General features: G+C 43.3%; 1 protein-coding gene across 1 annotated transcript in view; it reads right to left on the bottom strand.

Annotated features, from left to right (window-relative positions):
- Kntc1 (kinetochore associated 1) overlaps positions 1-17,695 on the bottom strand; it is a 72,952-nt gene that overhangs the window by 12,833 nt on the left and 42,424 nt on the right. Inside the window, exons 38-51 of the mRNA XM_076922854.1 lie at positions 17,532-17,695; positions 16,966-17,070; positions 14,235-14,363; positions 12,344-12,460; positions 11,846-11,955; positions 9,540-9,744; positions 6,758-6,847; positions 5,848-6,019; positions 5,707-5,765; positions 5,401-5,617; positions 4,850-4,923; positions 4,478-4,688; positions 4,255-4,364; positions 1,425-1,471 (exon numbers count right to left, since the gene is read on the bottom strand). Coding sequence (XP_076778969.1) covers positions 1,425-1,471; positions 4,255-4,364; positions 4,478-4,688; positions 4,850-4,923; positions 5,401-5,617; positions 5,707-5,765; positions 5,848-6,019; positions 6,758-6,847; positions 9,540-9,744; positions 11,846-11,955; positions 12,344-12,460; positions 14,235-14,363; positions 16,966-17,070; positions 17,532-17,695 — 1,810 coding nt within the window. The remainder of the gene's footprint in view (positions 1-1,424; positions 1,472-4,254; positions 4,365-4,477; positions 4,689-4,849; positions 4,924-5,400; positions 5,618-5,706; positions 5,766-5,847; positions 6,020-6,757; positions 6,848-9,539; positions 9,745-11,845; positions 11,956-12,343; positions 12,461-14,234; positions 14,364-16,965; positions 17,071-17,531) is intronic.

Genomic DNA, 17,695 nt, shown 5'->3' with positions numbered 1-17,695 from the left:
CTTTAATCTCAGTGCCTGGGAGGCAGGGGCAGGCAGATCTCTGTCCCAGGATAGCCAGGCTTACAAAAAAAACCCCAAAAAACAAAAACAAAAAACAAAAAAACCAACCCTGTCTGGGGGGCTGGGAGAGAAGCCTGGCTTGGTATTGCATGGCTGTCATCTCTGCACTGGGTCGGGGGGGCTAGGGCAGAGATTTCCAAGTTTAAGGTCAGTATTACTACCTATGTTGTGCCTAGAAGCATTTATGAACTCCAACAGACCACCAAGGACCCGACTCCAATGTAATCAGATCAGGGTCTCTTAAGCCAACCCATAGGACAATTTGGTGAAGCAGCCCCAAACCCTCATTAAAACAGGGTTTTATAGGAAAATGGGGCAAGCGACGGGGTGTTCAGCCTGGCAAGCATCTAATAGAATGACTGTTGTAATCCAACAGGTGGGTGCACTGAAGCAAGACAATGAACAATCACAAACGGTATCAAAGTACATCTGAAACAATCAGACTAATCTTGGATTGACTGTTGGTAGGAAGCAGCTAAGGAATAACTTTGAGGTATGGGCCAAGGACAAGCCATGGGGTTCTTCTGCTACTTGGGTTCAGCTGTAGGTCAGGTTCTCAGGCTTTTTTTTTTTTTTTTTAAGATGGAGGCCGGTCCCAAGATGAAGTAGGTTTGGCCTCTTCAGTACATAGTTAGACCCTGACTAAAAAAGCAAGTAAAAGTAATAACTCCTCCTCTCAAACATCCACCATCTCCAAACAGCAGCATGGGGTGGGGTCCAGAGCAAAGGAGGGCAGAGAGTAGGAAGGGAGCCATCTCTGTTCAAAACTAGGAACAATTATTTTCTTGTTCTGGGCTTTGCAAATCTGTCTTCACTATCTGATTTTCAAGAAAGAAGAAACCACAGAGCTTCCTAGGTCTCTCAGCTACCTGTGGTCTAGGCCAGGAATGGTAAAAAGCTGGCAGCGACCACTACGCCCTCTTCCCATGCTGGAGTGAAGTACTGGCAATGAGTTACTGCATTCCTTCTGATTCAAGCCTAGATATAGTCTTCTCAATAGAACAGCCAAGAGCACCCAGACTCAGCACATTTAATGGCAAGCATACAACTCTGAAGATCTCGGTCTCAGACAAAGGATACAGTGTCTTACATCTGAGCCATGCCATCTTCTAGAATTCAAGAACACACAGGGCCCCGGGGCAAAGGTTCTGGCTGATAGAAGAGCTTCCCTTTGCTTGGCCCTCTCTGTTGGAGAAGTCTGAGAACATTCACAGGGGTTTAAATCCACAGTCTTGGCTACTGACTCCCTTCCCGCCCCTGGGGCCGAGCATCGATTCTTCTCCGAGACTCTGAGCCACGTCCCATCAGTTTCTTGATAAGATCCCTACTGGGTGCCAAGGACAGTACAATGAAGGAATGCATACCTATGTAGCACTTCATCCTCTTCAAGTTCAAAGAACTCCAATGCTTGCTTTGAAAACAGAGAAGAATACAAGTTAAAAACTAAAGGTTGTGACTACACAAACTCATCTTCGTGTAGTATATCAGACAAAAAACCCAAATTACAAAACGATGTTTATGGGACTGGACAACTGGCTCAGTAGTCAAGCGCACTGTTGCTCTTACAGAGAAGACTTGAGTTTGACTCTAAACACCCACATGGTGGCTCACAATCATCTCTAACTCTAGTTTTAGAGCACCAAACACCTTTTTTGGACCTTAGCAGGCATCAGGCATGCATGTGGTATATGTACACGCATGGAAACAAAACACTCATATACATAATAAAATGATTTTAAAAACAAAAAGCAAACTGTGTTTATGTGGACAACATACTGTGATTAATTACTTGATGATGCCTTCTGCTTAGATGAAGGGTCTGCTCTCACTCACGCAGAAATACGTTCTGAGTACCTCTAAGTACACCCATGGCCAAAGTAAATGAAACAAACATTTGGGTGCTTGTGGAGTTTACATTTGTTGGATAAATTTTAAAATGAACCGAGCCTGGCACGGTGGCGCACACCTTTAATCCCAATCCATCTTACTATGTAGCCAAGGCTGTCTCCTGCCATGCTTCAGCCTCCCAGGTGCCCAGGGTCTCGGCATGCCAGCCAAGTGTTCTGTCACTGTGCTACTCCAGAGAGTTTAAATGAGTCATCTGTAAACTTAACGTGTATTCATCAGGACTCAGAAAGCACTGTGCCAGGTTTGATGTAAGGCATAGTTCTTAGTTGCCAGATCCTTCCAGCTGACTGCTCTGAGCTTATGTGACACTTGGAACACAGAAATGCTGGTTTTAGACACATGCTTACATTCTGTTTCCACGGAAGCTGTCACTGCTCTTGGTAGAATGGGGCTAGTGCTGGATCTCAGGCAGGCATTTGCACCATAGAATGGACCACTGGCTTCAAACCCCAGCACAGCACAGATCACGTGTGATAGCACACACCTCTAACCCCAGCACTTGGGAGGTACTCTAGGTCATCCTCAGCTACATGGTGAGCAAGAGTCTAGCCTGAGATATTCAAAATCTATTGACAAAACAGCACCAGCACATTGTAGCATGAAATGAAAAATTAATATAAAAGAAAAGCTACTAACTAAAATCCAACAGGGCTGCTAGGTTGACTCATAGGTAAAGGCACTTGCTGGCCAAGCCTGAAGACCCAAGTCCATTCCCCAGGACCTACATGGTAGGAGAGAGCCAACTCCCTCCGGCAATTTGGGTGTGATTAAAAAATAAATTAAATGCCAAGGGCTGGGGACATAATTTAGTGGTGGAGTACAGGCTTAGCATTCAATGAATTCAGTATTCAGCACAAAAAAAAATCAATCAACCACAACAATAAAACAAAAACAAATAAAAACTGGCTGCCAACTATAGCTAACCTCAGCTACCTGGGAGGCTGCAGCAGAACTGCTTTCGATTGGGAAATGAAACTAATTTGGGTAACGTATTATTAGCACCCTAAATTGAACAAATTTACTAAATATAAGTACTTAATTTCATAGTAATTATACCATTTTTTATAAATACATTTCACGAATATTATCTTCCTACGTAAGAACAGAATTATAGACTTTACTTATAAAATTCTAACTAAAAATTCAGAGAAACTATTGAAAAATCTGGATTGAGACTGCTAGCTCCTTCTACAAATGTGAGATTCGCTATTTCTTTTTTTTTTTTTTTTGGTTTTTTCGAGACAGGGTTTCTCTGTGTAGTCCTGGCTAACCGGGAACTCACTCTGTAGACCAGGCTGGCCTCAAACTCAGAAATCCGCCTGCCTCTGCCTCCCAAGTGCTGGGATTAAAGGCATGCGCCACCACCGCCCGGCGAGATTCGCTATTTCTAAAAACATTGTCATCATGAGCTGCCTGCGGTGCTCTGCTGAGAAGAGCACATCACCTATACATCACCTATACAACACCTATACAGCACCTATACAGCATGACTAAAGCCCATAACCTAGGTTAAATCACAGAAAAATATGAGCAAAGCAAAAATGACATTTTATAAAAACAATCGGCCCATACCCCTCAAAACTGTTAATGTGCTCCCATGATTAAAACATGTTAGGAAACCATCAGTGGTTATTAAGTTAACATGTAGGGGTGGGTAGATAAGATAAAGGATGAATATGCAGAGCACTTTATACTGTATTCTCAAAATATTTCCCCTAGTAACTACAAAAGAACCATATATATTAGAAAAAGGGACAACTAAGCCAAGATGTGTATCTAAATTAATATAACCTGTAAAGACAGGAGAGAATAACTCTACAGAGTTGTCTCTTGACCTCTGTATACACACACACACACACACACACACACACACACGCACACACACACCAAGTAAATTAATACTACCTATAAAGGCAAAACAAATGTCTTACTCTTCCAAATATCATATACTAACATCATTTATGCAGCACGATACTTAAGGGGTCAAGAATATCATATGTAATATATTTTCCAATGGAGAGAAATGAATAAAAAGTTAGAGAATGAAGTAAATCTTCGATTGAGTCAGGTGTGGTGGTGCAGGCCCGTGATCTCAGCACACGGCAGCCGAGGTACTAGGATAAACTATGCAAGCTCTCTGAGAGACACAGAGAGACGCTGTCTCAGAGGAAGCGAGGAAGAAAGGTCAGTCTGTGTCCTTCTTTGCAGGGTTGTATTGTGTAGAACACAAACTCAGCTCCTATCTAAGCACACATCTGGGCTGGGAGCACTCACTCACTCACTCACCTCACCGGGCACCGTTGTGGGGCACAACCATTTCTCCAACAACATGTCCCATATTTTTTCCAAATTAATTTCATTGACTTCGGCTATTTCTTTAGCTGCTGCATGGATATCTAAGACAACGAAGATAAAAAAGTACAAAAGTGAAACTCAAGCTCTTGGCTGAAGACAACTGGCAAACAAGACAGCAATTTTTCTGGACCAGAAGCTGGCGTCTCCTCCTCACCGGGATAAGCTTTGTCAGACGGGTTACAAAGTCTTTCGCTTATGCTGGGATGTTCGTAGAGGCTCACGATGAGGTGCGCTGGCTTCCCTACCACTCTTAAATATTCCTGATTGTTCAGCTTGTGGGCTATGAGCACAGCTTCCGTTCCCGAGAGCCGAGACTGGAGGTAAAGCTTCTTCAGCAAGGCCTTGGCCTTTTCACACGTCTCATCCTTTAAAAGCATTTGAAATGGAAAGGAAGCCCGACTGTAAAAATCTCAAGGGAGATAGACTCCATCTTTAGTGACCTCAGGCCCATGATGAGACAGATGCTAAGCAATCACGGCTTCGGCAGAACAGCAAGAGGCACTTCAGTTTTCTAGTTTTGACTCACCTGAGGTGGGATGTTTTGTAGCCATCTCTCCGCTAAATACACGCAGAATTTCAAACTAGTCATCTTGAAGGGGCCTGGAAGGACGAAGGTTCATGAGGAGATATGAATCCTCTGAGACAATACATGTTACCAAGGCAGCAAGAACTTTAAAACTATAAATGAACAGTCAGTAAAAACTAAAGTTGAGGTAAATGGGACAGAAGGGTACAACACAAAAATCAAAGGCCACAGAGATCCTTCCTCAGCTTCCAGTCCACAACTAGATTCTTATTCCTAGGAAGTTTCTGTGAATATGGGGACAAAGGGCATAACACCATCCATATTGTCCTCTTGGATATCTTTTCAAACAAGTCACTGCTGTACCCGAGCCACCTCCAGAGGTCCTGAGTTCAATTCCCAGAAACCATATGGTGGCTCACAACCATCTGTAATGGGATCCGATGCCCTCTTCAGATGTGTCTGAAGACAGCTACAGTGTACTCACATAAAATAAGTAAATCTTAAACCAACAAACAACAAACTCCTTGTCCTGAGAGCAGAGGGCTGCACACCTTCTGGGACTTCCTGGGTGAGACTGATGGCAATGGCGACGGCCCACTCGGGGTTGACAATGGACAGGAGGTATGACTCCAAGGTCTGCATGAGCTTATCCACCTCCTTGCTCATCAGGGTTGAGGACCTGCCTTGTGCTGACTTCAGGAGCTTTGGCTTCAGGTTTTTTTCAAACATGTGTTTGGCGGTAGACACATAGAGAGTATCTAGGGAGAACTTCAGAAAGGAGGGAGACAGTGAGGCAGGAAGTAACGTAAGACCTCCAGCCCAGACCGAGAACCCTCTCGGGATGCTTCACCCATTACCTTCATTAGCTTAGAGATTAAGAGCAGGGTTGGGAGTGACTCTTCACTGAGCTCTGAAGCTGGAAGGGGAAGTAAAAGGACATGGTAAGAAAAAAATCAGTTGGCTACCTAGTCAAATTCTTAAGAAGTTAATGAGCATACAGAGAATTTTCCAGAAGTTCTGTGCCGTGCCAAATAATATTAGGTGAAAGGGCAGTCTAGTCTGCGCAGCTGGCGGCAGAGTTATCAGGTGCTCCAGCATGTACTGGTATTCGAGGTCCACTGGTGGGGAGATTCTTCTGTATGACTTCAAGTGTCTCAGAAGATTCAGAGCCTGTGTGGAAATGAGCAAGAGACCCGTTAAGGGCCACCGTGTCTGTAGCACCTGCACCGTGTGCACTTCCTCTTCCTCACAGTCTTGGCTAGGGGGCAGTGGCACTTGCCACCACACCTGCTGCCAACCTGAGTTCAATCACAGGGAACCATGTGGCAGAAGGAGAGAACCAACTCTGGCTTCCACATGTACATGGTGGCACGTGTGTGTGAATACACACACACACACACACACACACACAGTCTTACACAAATTTAATAAGTTTTTTTAAAAATGGAAAAAGCAAAAATCATTAAATAAAAATTATAAATGAATTAAAGAAAAACAGGAGTTTATATGAGGATGAGTTGCAGAAGGAGCAAGGGGGTAAATATGACTAAAATACATTGTATTCATGTATGAGATTCTTAAAGTATCAAAATGTTACATATTGCCAGGCATGGTGAGTATGCCTTGAATCCCAGCACTTGGGAGGCAGGGGCAGGTGGATCTCTGTGAGTTTGAGGGCGGCCTGGTCTACAACATGAGTTCTAGGACAGCCAGGAACTCTATTTAGGACTAAGATCAGAATCTAAAATGAGGTCAAACAATAACCCAGAAAGACCATGCATAATATTCTTAATCTTATAAAAATTATTATAATAATCTTATAATAATTATAACATATAAGTTATAATATATCATCCTAGTAAACCAAGGCACAGAGATGAGTTTCCAACCTTTAACATCCTTCTATACCTGACTAATGTTCACACTGGATATCTTCTCATCAGCTTGTTCTATAACTTTCAGGACAACTTCAATCATTTCATAATCATATGGGTCCAGCTGCAACAAAAGCAGAAATTGGTTAAAACACTAGACGGCACCATCACGCTCACAGATGCTTTCTTTAGCAGTGTTCATTGGTTCACAGAGTGAAGCTAAGCTGAGCATGTACCACAGCCCAGGCTGCCTGTCACAGGTCAGTCCTCCGTTCTACAGCTGCCTCTGCTAGACTAGGCATCCATGTGTAAAATGTCGTGGAATGGAGGTTGAAAGCTGTGCAAGGCAACCTGTGAAGACACCTGTCTCTTGGGTGCTAAACACACAGAAAGAAGAAACATATGGTCAATATTTCCAGTTTTTAAGAGTTTGGAATTGAAGTTCCATTTGTTCTACTTATGATGGAAGTTAAAACAGGAAAAGTGCCTCAGAAATACCTCAACTACAACGTGTGCCTTCGTGGCTGAGGCTCTTGGAGGACTCTGTTTTAGTGTCACCATCCTAACACAGGAATTAACTGGATGGTGTCTGTACAGGCTTACAGAAAGAGAAGACGTGTTCTCTCTACTCCTTGTCTCACCCACACACCATTACTTTCTATTTTTTTTTAAATGCCAAATAAAAGCACATAATTATCAATGTAGGAAGACAGTCTATCAGACCGAGGAAATTTAAGCAAGTCTATAATTTCTGGCTGACTTACAGGCAAAATATAAAACTAAAATTTGTCTTACAGTTCTGATGATAATCTTACTTCTGCTATCTACCTCTAATCCTCCAATAAACTATTAACTTAAATACCAATTTGTAAAAAACTTCATTAAAACATACACACATACACAGAAAACATATATCCATTCAACATAACTCTTTATAATACTAAAGCATATGGCTTAACATCTATTCATGAAAGTCTGGTTAGATACAGTGTTTGCCCCCAGTAGCAGGGTACTAAATAGGACAGGCACTAGGCCAAATACTGACTGTGGAATGGCAGTACACTACGTGTCTGAGATAGGCTTTCCATTGCTGTGAATAGACACCATGACCAAGGCAACTCATAAAAAACGACATTTCATTGGGGCTAGCTTATAAAGATTCAGTCTGCTATTAAGACAGGAAGCATGGCAGCGTCCAGGTTGGCATGGTGCCAGAGAAGGAGCTGAGAGATCTGTATCTTGTTCTGAGGGAACCAGGAGAAGACTATCTTCCAGGTAGCTAGGAGGGTCTCAGAGCCCACTCCCACAGTAACACACTTCCTCCAACAAGGCCACACCTTCTGATAGTACCACTTTCTCTGGGCCAAGTATATACAAACCACCACACTGTGGTTTATCCCACTCCAGAGAGTAGGACCCACAGGTAAATTTCTCCTTGGGATTTATACTTTCTTTCTCATTCGAGTCTTTGATGAAGAATGTTATTTAAAAACTCTGGCTAGCACTTTGTTGGGATAACAAACACTTGTACACTGTGTAAAGATTGTCTTTGTGTTATTCAAATGCTGTTTCCTGTACCAGCAGGTTTCTGAGTACTGTCTGAACATAGGTATTTTTATTTCTATGAAATGTTACCTGCCTTATTCTTCTCCATCACCTTCTGATTGGTTCAATAGAGCTGAATGGCCAATAGCAGAGCAGGAGAGGAAGGTGGGACATGGGGGTGGGAGAGATAGGAACTCTGGGAAAGAGTCAGAAGCAGGAAGGAATGGGTGCAGGGACCAAAGGAGAAGTGACTAACAAGCCATGCAGTGGGACAGAGCTACACGATCGGGCTTACTTAGATGAGCTAGTAGAGGGTCTGCCAAGCTTTCATAAGTACTAAAAAGTCTCATTATTCGGGTACTGGAGGGTTAGCGACAGTTCAGCGATGGCACTTGCTGTCAAGTCTGACAACCTGAATTGGATCCCTAGATCCCACATGGCAATTTACACGGAGTCCCGCGTAACCTGTCCTCTGACCGCCTCATGCGTACTGCATGAGCACGACCCCCAACAGAGGCAAAATAAAAGAATGTAAAATGAAAACCAAACCAAACCTGAGAAGCCAAGCATGGTGGCCCACATCTCTAATCCCAGCACTTGGAGATAGAAAAAGGAGGTCAAGGTTACCCTTGGGTAAACAGCAAGATCCAGGATAGCCTGCACTACATGAGACGATTCTCAAAAAGATATATATTGAGGGAAAACAAAACAAACAAAATGATGGAAAATGCTGCTTTATTTTGAGGGGAGAGGTAAAGGTAAGACAGGAGGGAGGCGCTATCGCAAAGGTTGACTGCTATGTAAAAATAAAGAACTTAAGGCTGGAGGGACTGCTCAGTGGTTAGTGCTGTTGCAAAAGATCCAAGGTTTCACAGTACCCATGCCAAGCAGCTTAAACCAGTTACTGCTGCTAATTCTAGCTACTGGTAAGTCTATGGTCTATGGCTTCTGACGGCACCAGTACCTACACAAGCGCGCGCGCGCACACACACACACACACACACACACACACACACACACACACAATTTAGCAGTGTGGTGGCACATACCCATGATCCTAACACTTGAGAGGTAGAACCAGAGGGTTCAGGAGTTTAAGACCATCCTTAGCTACATGCTGAGCTTGAGTCTAGCCTGGGCTATGTGGTATCCTATCTTAAAGCAAAACTGAAAATTCAGGACTTAGTATGCAGTTTGTTAGAATATGTCTCCAATCAATTAAGGATGAGGAGGGAGGGTGACCAGCGGTATCCACGTTTTCATTCACCTACCTTATAAAGGATTTCACTAAGACTGATTGCCAAATCCTTTGTGCTCTTCAGTAAAGGGACCATCTCAGTGGCTTTTGCCAGGAGTTTGGAATGCTGAGGCTTTGTCAACTTCAGGGCAGCATCTCCCTGGCTCTGGCTGTTAGTGTTGTGGAAGAGGGTTTCGATGAACAGCCGCAGGGTGGCATCAGAGTCCAGCTGAAATGTGCTAAAGGAACCGCCAGTTAGTTACAGGCTGACCTCAAGCTCGTGCATGTCCAGACAAGGCTCTGACAGACAGGTGCATGCTTCTGTCACTCAGGTCTTTAAACATACTGTTGTCCAGCCTCATAATCAGAAAAAGTAACATAATCAAAGCTAAATACTGCCTTTAAAAAAAAAAAAAAGTCTTGATAAGGAGCTGGTGTTGGAATCAAGCTTGAGGTAATCTTTGGCCCTCAGACAATAGTGAGGCCTATATCATAATGTCTGGTTTAATTACTGTCTTTTAAATCTGGTAATACAGCCTTTGGGAGTTAGCAGGATCAAGAGTTCAAGGTCATCCTCAGCCACATGGTGAGTTCATGGCTAATCTGAACTACAGGAGACCCTATTTCATGCAAAAGTAATAGGTTACATAAAGGGAAAAAGAGATTCTGGTTGGTATAGACAAAGTGACAACTGAAACACTCCTCCGGCCGTTTGAATGAGAGAGCAATCCTTTTGTTTTTCATTCATGGCAACAGAGATATCAAGCAGCACATTTGGTACCATCATGGTCAAGTCCTCTGACATTCTAAAAAGCCATCTAGATAAGCACGATGCTGGGCGGCTCACATCTGTAGTTCCCTCCCATAGGCAGCTGCCTAAGGAGGACTGTAAGTTACAAGCCAACAAAAGCCAAATGAAAAATTGTTCACACAGATTGCCACAGGCAAAAGCATCACTGTGGATATGAATGATCCAGGCCTCTGCTCAATGACTGAAACAAACTTAATATTACTACAGCTCCTTAAAATGCAGGGAAGGGAGTGGTTACAGAAATCCACCCGGAGTGCAACTCCATAAAGCTGAACCCCACCAGCACTTGAAGTTCTCAAAATTGAAGACTGGCAGAGTTCCATTTCCATGTTCATTTGAGTCAATGTGACTCTGAGCTCTGGGCAGCTTCAAGTCCTTGACTGCAGCAGCCCCAGTGTGGAGAGAGCCAGGGTCATTACTCTTGTCCCCAAAGGGAGCTGACTAGGTGCTTGGCTGATGAAAGAATACTCTAAGCAGCTGATATCAGTAACTTAGGCACTGGGGATCGGGGTGCAGTGCAGCCAATGTGCTTGAGGACATGAATTTGATCCCTAGCACCAAAACAAAACCAAAATGATTCAGATCTGACCCTGCATAGGAATATGCATCGGTTATCCCAGCCCTTGGAGGTGAGGGCAAGATGATTACAAGTTCAAGACCAGGCTCAGCCACATAGCAGATGTGAAGCTACCATGGGATACATGAGAGCCTACCTCAAAAATAAACAACAATAAAAGCCTAGCATCCACTTATCTATTACAAGTCAGAAAGAAGGGAGAGAGCCTTTAATATTTTAGAAGTGGTCATTTAGTTGACACTGACCACAACCATATCAGAGGCCTCTCCCATCCCCGACCTGCCAGTCTTCCCTTCTTCATCCCCTCACTTTGTCCAGTGTATCCACGCTGTCTATGTAACTTGCCTGTCAATTACTTAGCCTCTCGGTACAGACCTGCAGAGCTAAGAATGCCAGGGAGAGAAAGCCCAGACGCCTGTATTTTTAATTTTTGATACAGTATTTCACTATTTCACTATGTAGCTCAGGCTGGTCTTGAACTTGTGATTCTCCTGGGAATATAGGTGTGAGATATAATAGGAGCTCAGATCAGAATTTCTGTACTACTTTTTTTTGTTGTTGTTGTTTTTGGTTTGGTTTGGTTTGGTTTTTCGAGACAGGGTTTCTCTGTATAGCCTTGGCTGTCCTGGAACTCACTCTGTAGACCAGGCTGGCCTTGAACTCAGAAATCCGCCTGCCTCTGCCTCCCCAGTGCTGGGATTAAAGGTGTGCACCACCACTGCCCAGCTCTGTACTTCTGTTCAAGAGCTTGGATACTCATCAGGGTATAAGTAAAACAAAAATCTCTCTCCAGAGAATCTAACCTGCCTTTGTCTGATCAGGCCAACCACAGAAAAAGAAAACAGGTCTCTGAACTGCATGGACAACCAACCTCCTTGACTATGGGCTTCTCAGAGCAAAGGTTATGAGCCGACTAAACCAACATCAGATGCCATTAACACTGAAAGATTACCTGCAGTACTCCAGAATGAGGCTTACGTCCATATCTATGTTACTCACAAGAGCTTTAACAAGGTCTTTCTTGGTGAGAAAACCTTGTCTGAAAGCAGGCTGAAAAGAAATCTAGAAACAAAGAACACAAATAATAAAAAAAAAAAGAAACAAAAAAACAACTTCTGAACCAAAAAGTGTTAAAAAAAAAGGGGGGGGGGGAAACGACATTACAACATGCCTTTTTACTTTACTATCATTTTTATAAAGAAACACTTTCCACAGCTCCTCAAATGTTACTTTTGGATTTATTTACCTGGTGTACATATGTGTATAGACATACGCCATGAGAAAGCTAAGCAGGTGGAAGTATCAGGCTCCTCCTAACATCACTGACAAGGAAGTAACACAAAAGACACTCACTTCTTTCTACACCCTGAAGGACGATATCTTTGCCTTACATTTGCAGACTAGATAATCCTCAAGGCAGATTAAACATCAAAGCGTTATGAATACTCACACCAAGTTTACCGAGACGAATACCCCACTTGGCATCAATACTGAGTTCCTGGAACCGAAGTCCTGTTTCAATATCCTGGTAGAGATTTGCCAGCTGAGAGCCCACCAAAGATAATGCCTAAAAAGGTTGAACAGGATCAAACTGCATTGTAAATAGTATTAGTTTTAATATGATTTAGATGAAACCCAGAAAGGGGAAAACAAAAAAAAAAAAAAATCAAAGCCAGGTGCAGCAGTGCCTTCATAAACTCAGCACTTGGCAGAACTGCTGTGGGGTTAAGGGCAGCCCGGGCTACACACAGAAAACTCATCGCCTTGGGCTGAGAACGTGGTCCAGCGGTGAAGTGTGGCCTAGCATCCATCCTGAGTTTAACCCTGAGTTCCCACACTCCCTAAACTCTATAAACCTTTTTGTGAAAAGAAGTAGACCACTACATATTTGTTTGTATGGTCACTACTTCTTTAAATTTATTTATTATTTTACATACTCTGTCTCTCTGTATGTATGTGCACCTGTGTGCAGATGTTCAAGAATGCCATAGGCTTCAGATCCCCCTGCAGCAGGAGTTACAGAGGTTACAGTGTGGGTCCTAGGAACTAAATTCCAGTCTACTACAGAGAAGTATGCACTCTTGACCACTGAACCGTCTCTTCAGTCTCTATTTTAATTTATATGTGTGTATGTCTGTGTGAGTGTATGCCACATTTGTGCAGGTGCCTGCAGAGGCTACGAGATGATGTCAGATCTTCTGGAGCTAAATTGAAAGCAGCCATGAGCTACCTGGCATGGGTGCTAGGAACTGAACTTGAGTCTTCTGGTAAAGCAGCATCTGCCCTTAACTGCTGAGTTATCTCTCCAGCAAGACACCCCCACCCCCAACCCCCAACACACACATATACCACAGACTTTTTTTGAGATAGGGTCTCAGAGAGCCCAGGCTAGCTTCAAGTTTACCATGAGGCTAAACATGACCTTGAACTTCTGATCCTCTTATCTCTGAACCCACACTCTGTTACGCTATGCTGGGGATTGGACCCCAAGTCTTCTGCATGCTAGGACAGCACTCTGCCAGCTAAGCTACATGCCTGGACCTGAGACCTTACTTTTGACTCATCTGAGTGATTCAGTTTTTTGCATGATACTGTTAAATTTAGTGTACTTTTCCTTCACAATGAAAGGACATATTTGAGGCCAGCCTAGGCTACATACAAAAATCCAAAACAAAAACAACCAACCAGAACAACCGAGATGAGCTATGTAGCCCCTGTACCCATCCTACACAAAAGCCTTGCTGTGGGTCTAGGGCTTCAGTAAAAGGGGTGACATTCTAAAGTTGCACATAGATCATGTAGCCAGAGGACAACCCTGTCCTTCATTCTTCACATACTGCCACCTCGTTCTTGAGACTGGAAGAGTGGCCAGTGCTGTGAACTGCTCACCCAGTTCTCCAAGTTTTTCCCAGACTGCCTGCTTCTGCCTTGCAACAGTGCTGGAATAAAAGCCGTGTACCATCATGCTCAGCCACACACATAGGTTTAAGTTTTCATGTTTTGTTTTACGAGTCAGGATTTCTCTATGTAGTCCTGGCTGTCCTGGAACTCGATCTGTAGATCAGGCTGGCCTCTAACTTAGGTTCCAACAGTCTGTGCCTCTTGAGTGCTGGAATTAAAAGCATATGCCACCACACCCAGCTACAGTTGTTTGGTTTAGTTCTGAAAGAAGTAAGAGCTATCTTACTTCTTATCACCAGTCAAGCACAAGTAGGTAGAGATCATATGAGACAGATCACCACTTTTGCCAGACAGTTGAGACATGCCAACAAAGTCTTTCACACTTTGTCCCTCAAACCTTAACATGTCAAGAGGAGCAGGTTTCCATGCTCAGGGCATACCAGAATTTTGTCGTAATTTTGACATGCTTTATCTATGAACTTCCAGAGGTTGTCAAACACATCCTTTTGAGGTAAGAGAGTGCAGTAAGCCAAGGCAAGGTCCAGATCCACCAGACGACAGTTAAACACCTATGGGAAGAAAGCATCAGAAACAAAGCCTCCATCAACAAATAGAGGATGGACCCTAGGCTCACTCCACACTAGCTGAGGTATGAGACCCCCAGAAAGGACAAGCTCTTCAGGAGGTGATGTAGAGAAAGGAACTGTGCTTAGGGAACCTTTAGCCGGGACTAGAAATGGAAGGAAAGCAGCCTCAGTAAGCCCTGTAGGGCCCAGAGCTCTTCTTTCTTCCTACACTTTAGGTCAATCTGAAATCTCCCATAAGCCCTCCTCTGCCTCCTTAGTCACCGACCCCACATTTTACCAAGCCAAGAAATCAGAAGGAACCAGAAGAGATCTACCACACTTTCCCACCAGCGCCCTCTGCATCTGGACCCAAATACAGCTGTGAGTTTTGCAAGGAAGCTGTAGTGGTCCCAGAGAGCCTTGCTGCTGTTGCAGCCATCTTTGTTTATGTAGGTATGCTCCGTGAGGTATGCACAGCTTTGGTTCCACTCACCAGGGTGCCCCTCCCTTCTACATGTCACTGTATCCCATCTCCAATTTCCTTGTCTACTTAAGGCCTTGCTTTTTTGTTTTGGTTACTCAACAGTCTCTCTTCTATCTAAAATCAAAACAAAATAAATGGCAGGCTCTGGAGAACTTTAGAGAGAGAGGTAGGTTGCTTTGGTTGCAAGACCATTCTGCACCTTAAAGTGGAGATGCACAGATTTAGACTGAATAAAAGATGATTATTAAAGCAACATCAGGACTTGTCCCTTTAAAAAAATATTATTGTTTTATGTATTAGGTATTTTGTCTGCATGAAGGTTTGTGTACTGTATGCGTGCAGCACTTGCAGTGGCCAGAAGAGGGTGGGGAATCTCCCGGAACTGGAGTTACAGACCACTGTGAGCTGCCATGTGGGTACTGGGAATCAAACCCAGGTCCTCTTAGCCACTGAGCCATCTTTCCAGCTCCAAGACTTTTAAAAACTGTCCACAGAGTTAATATTTCAGCCCTTCAGGCACACCTTTGTAGCAACTCTCACTGCTTCTCTAGAGGCAGAAGAGCAATCTCAGCAGCCATAGATGGCACACAGGCTGTGTGCTAGAAAAACTAGAAAAGCTAAAAGCTGGTCTTGCAGGCTGTAGTCTGCTGGCTCATTAAATACACAAATCAGTCTAGATCCTGTACTAAAAGCACATGACTGATAAAAAAAGACAAAATTAGAATGTGAACATTAACACAAGTGTTTATATCTACATGGCCATTAAACCAGAGAACTTTACACAAAGGAGACAAACACTGGATATTTAAGGGTTAAAGAGCCTTATGTGCTTGCTAGACATGGTGGTACATGCCTTTAATCCCAGGATTTGGGAGGCAGAGGCAGGTGGGTGTCTGTGAGTTAAGACCAGCCTGCTCTACTCAGTGAAGTCCACAGTGTCCTAGTGAGGGACAGCCAAGACTATGGAGAGAAATTCTGTCTCAAAAAAACAAAAACAAAAACAAAACCCAAAATCTTATATATGATGAGGAAAAGAAATTCTAATATAGACAATAGAAAAAAAGAAGAGAACTTGACATTAAGTAATGTATCAATGAATGGTATACTGTCATTCCTTGTACTATTATTATATTTTTTCTAAAACATTGAAAGTATCACCAAATTTGGAAGTGTGTGCTCACGTGTGTGTGAAATCACCATTACCCACTACGGCACTTGCCATTCCCAAGTTTTCTTCTAAGGCAGTGGTTGCTATGCTGCGCCCTTTAATACAGTTCCTGTGTGTGGTGACCACCAACCATGACATCATTTTGTTGCTACTTCATAACTGTCTGATATGGAACCTCCTCCCCTACCCCGCGCTTCCCACCAAAGAGGGTCACGACCCACAGGTTGAGAAGCACTGCAAAGCAATCTGACAGGGTCAGTTGTGTGTTAAGGGATGGATACAGATGATTTCATCATCTGGAAAGCAAGGCAGAAGAGTTTCGGCGGTTTGTGTACAGCTTGGCCTATACTGAGTTCCAGCCCTGTCTGGGGGGATTTTACTAATTAATCTGTCCAATAAATAGAAACCTAGTGCCCAACACAAGAAAAAATAATTCTTCCCTTTTAAAGGTCTCTTAGAAGTTCTTAAAATGAAAGGCTTAGATATGCCTATGATGCCAGCTATTAGAGGCAGGAGAATCAGGAGTTTTAAGGTCATTTTTGCCTATACACTAAATACAAATTTGAGACTAGCTTGTGCTACACAAGGGGACCCTGTTTCAAAGGGGATTGTTCCAAAGGGGACCCTGTTTCAAAGTTGTTTTTTTTTTTTTTTTAAACAACAACTAATAAATTAGCATTCCAGTAAAGAAATCCTGGAACAGAAACGTAAACTGTAGGCAAGGATCATGAATATGCTTTAGTCCACTTAAAAAATAGCAAAATCCAGGGGAAGTACTGAAGGAGATCCGTTACAGTTTCATCCGTGTTCAATAGAATAGCGTTTACATACACTAAAAACCAATACGTAAGCAGCAATGTTGGTGGTCACACTGGTTCTAGAAGCTTCTGAGTGGTAGAACACTAGCCAGCATTGTCTGACTGGCTGGAAACAAGCCAAGTGTAAGTACCCACCTTATGCAGCAGTGTTGTGGCATTTCCCCTGATAAACGCGATGGACTTCTCCTTCAGTTCCATAACAATATGCCTTGAGTTCGCCAATGTGTTCTTGCCAAGTAACTTTAAGAAAACAACAGAAGACTCTTTAGGTCCCTTTGATGTGTCATCTCGGGAGACAGAGGCAGGTGGATCTCTGTGAGTTCAAGGCAAGTCTGGGCTGCAAGATACTCTGTCAAAAATATCACAAAACAAACAACAACAATAGCAATAAAACCCCAACAATAACAATCACAACGAAACAAAACAAAACAAAAAATTCTGAGTTGTGATTACCAACCTAACCCAAAACTTTGGGTAACTGATTTTTACATGCTCCATTCTGAATTTCGATATTTACAAAGTGGAGACTCTCAGGGGTGTTAATAGGAATGTGTGCAGGTGTCCTGGGATCTTAGCAGATGCTTGACAAATGTATCTTGCATTTAACAACCACTCATTAATGCCTTTGCCAACAGAAGATCGGTTTGGCAGAGCATTTGGTGATTACCCAGAAGTCAAATAATTTACTATGAAAGTCATACCTTTTCGCTCAAACTGATACTCATGACGTTTGACACAGAGTGCTGCAGGCAGGTACCAAAGGAGCCCACCACAAACCTTAGTGCTAGTTCCCACTGACTAGATTCTTGAAGGTTCCGGAGCAGAGCAGAGATGGAGTTTACAAGGGGGAGAATAAGGTTTTCTC

Source organism: Arvicanthis niloticus, chromosome 24, assembly GCF_011762505.2.
Source record: "Arvicanthis niloticus isolate mArvNil1 chromosome 24, mArvNil1.pat.X, whole genome shotgun sequence".
Lineage (NCBI taxonomy): Eukaryota > Metazoa > Chordata > Mammalia > Rodentia > Muridae > Arvicanthis > Arvicanthis niloticus.
Note: the sequence above shows the minus strand (reverse complement) of the source record. Positions and strands in the feature narration are given on the sequence as shown.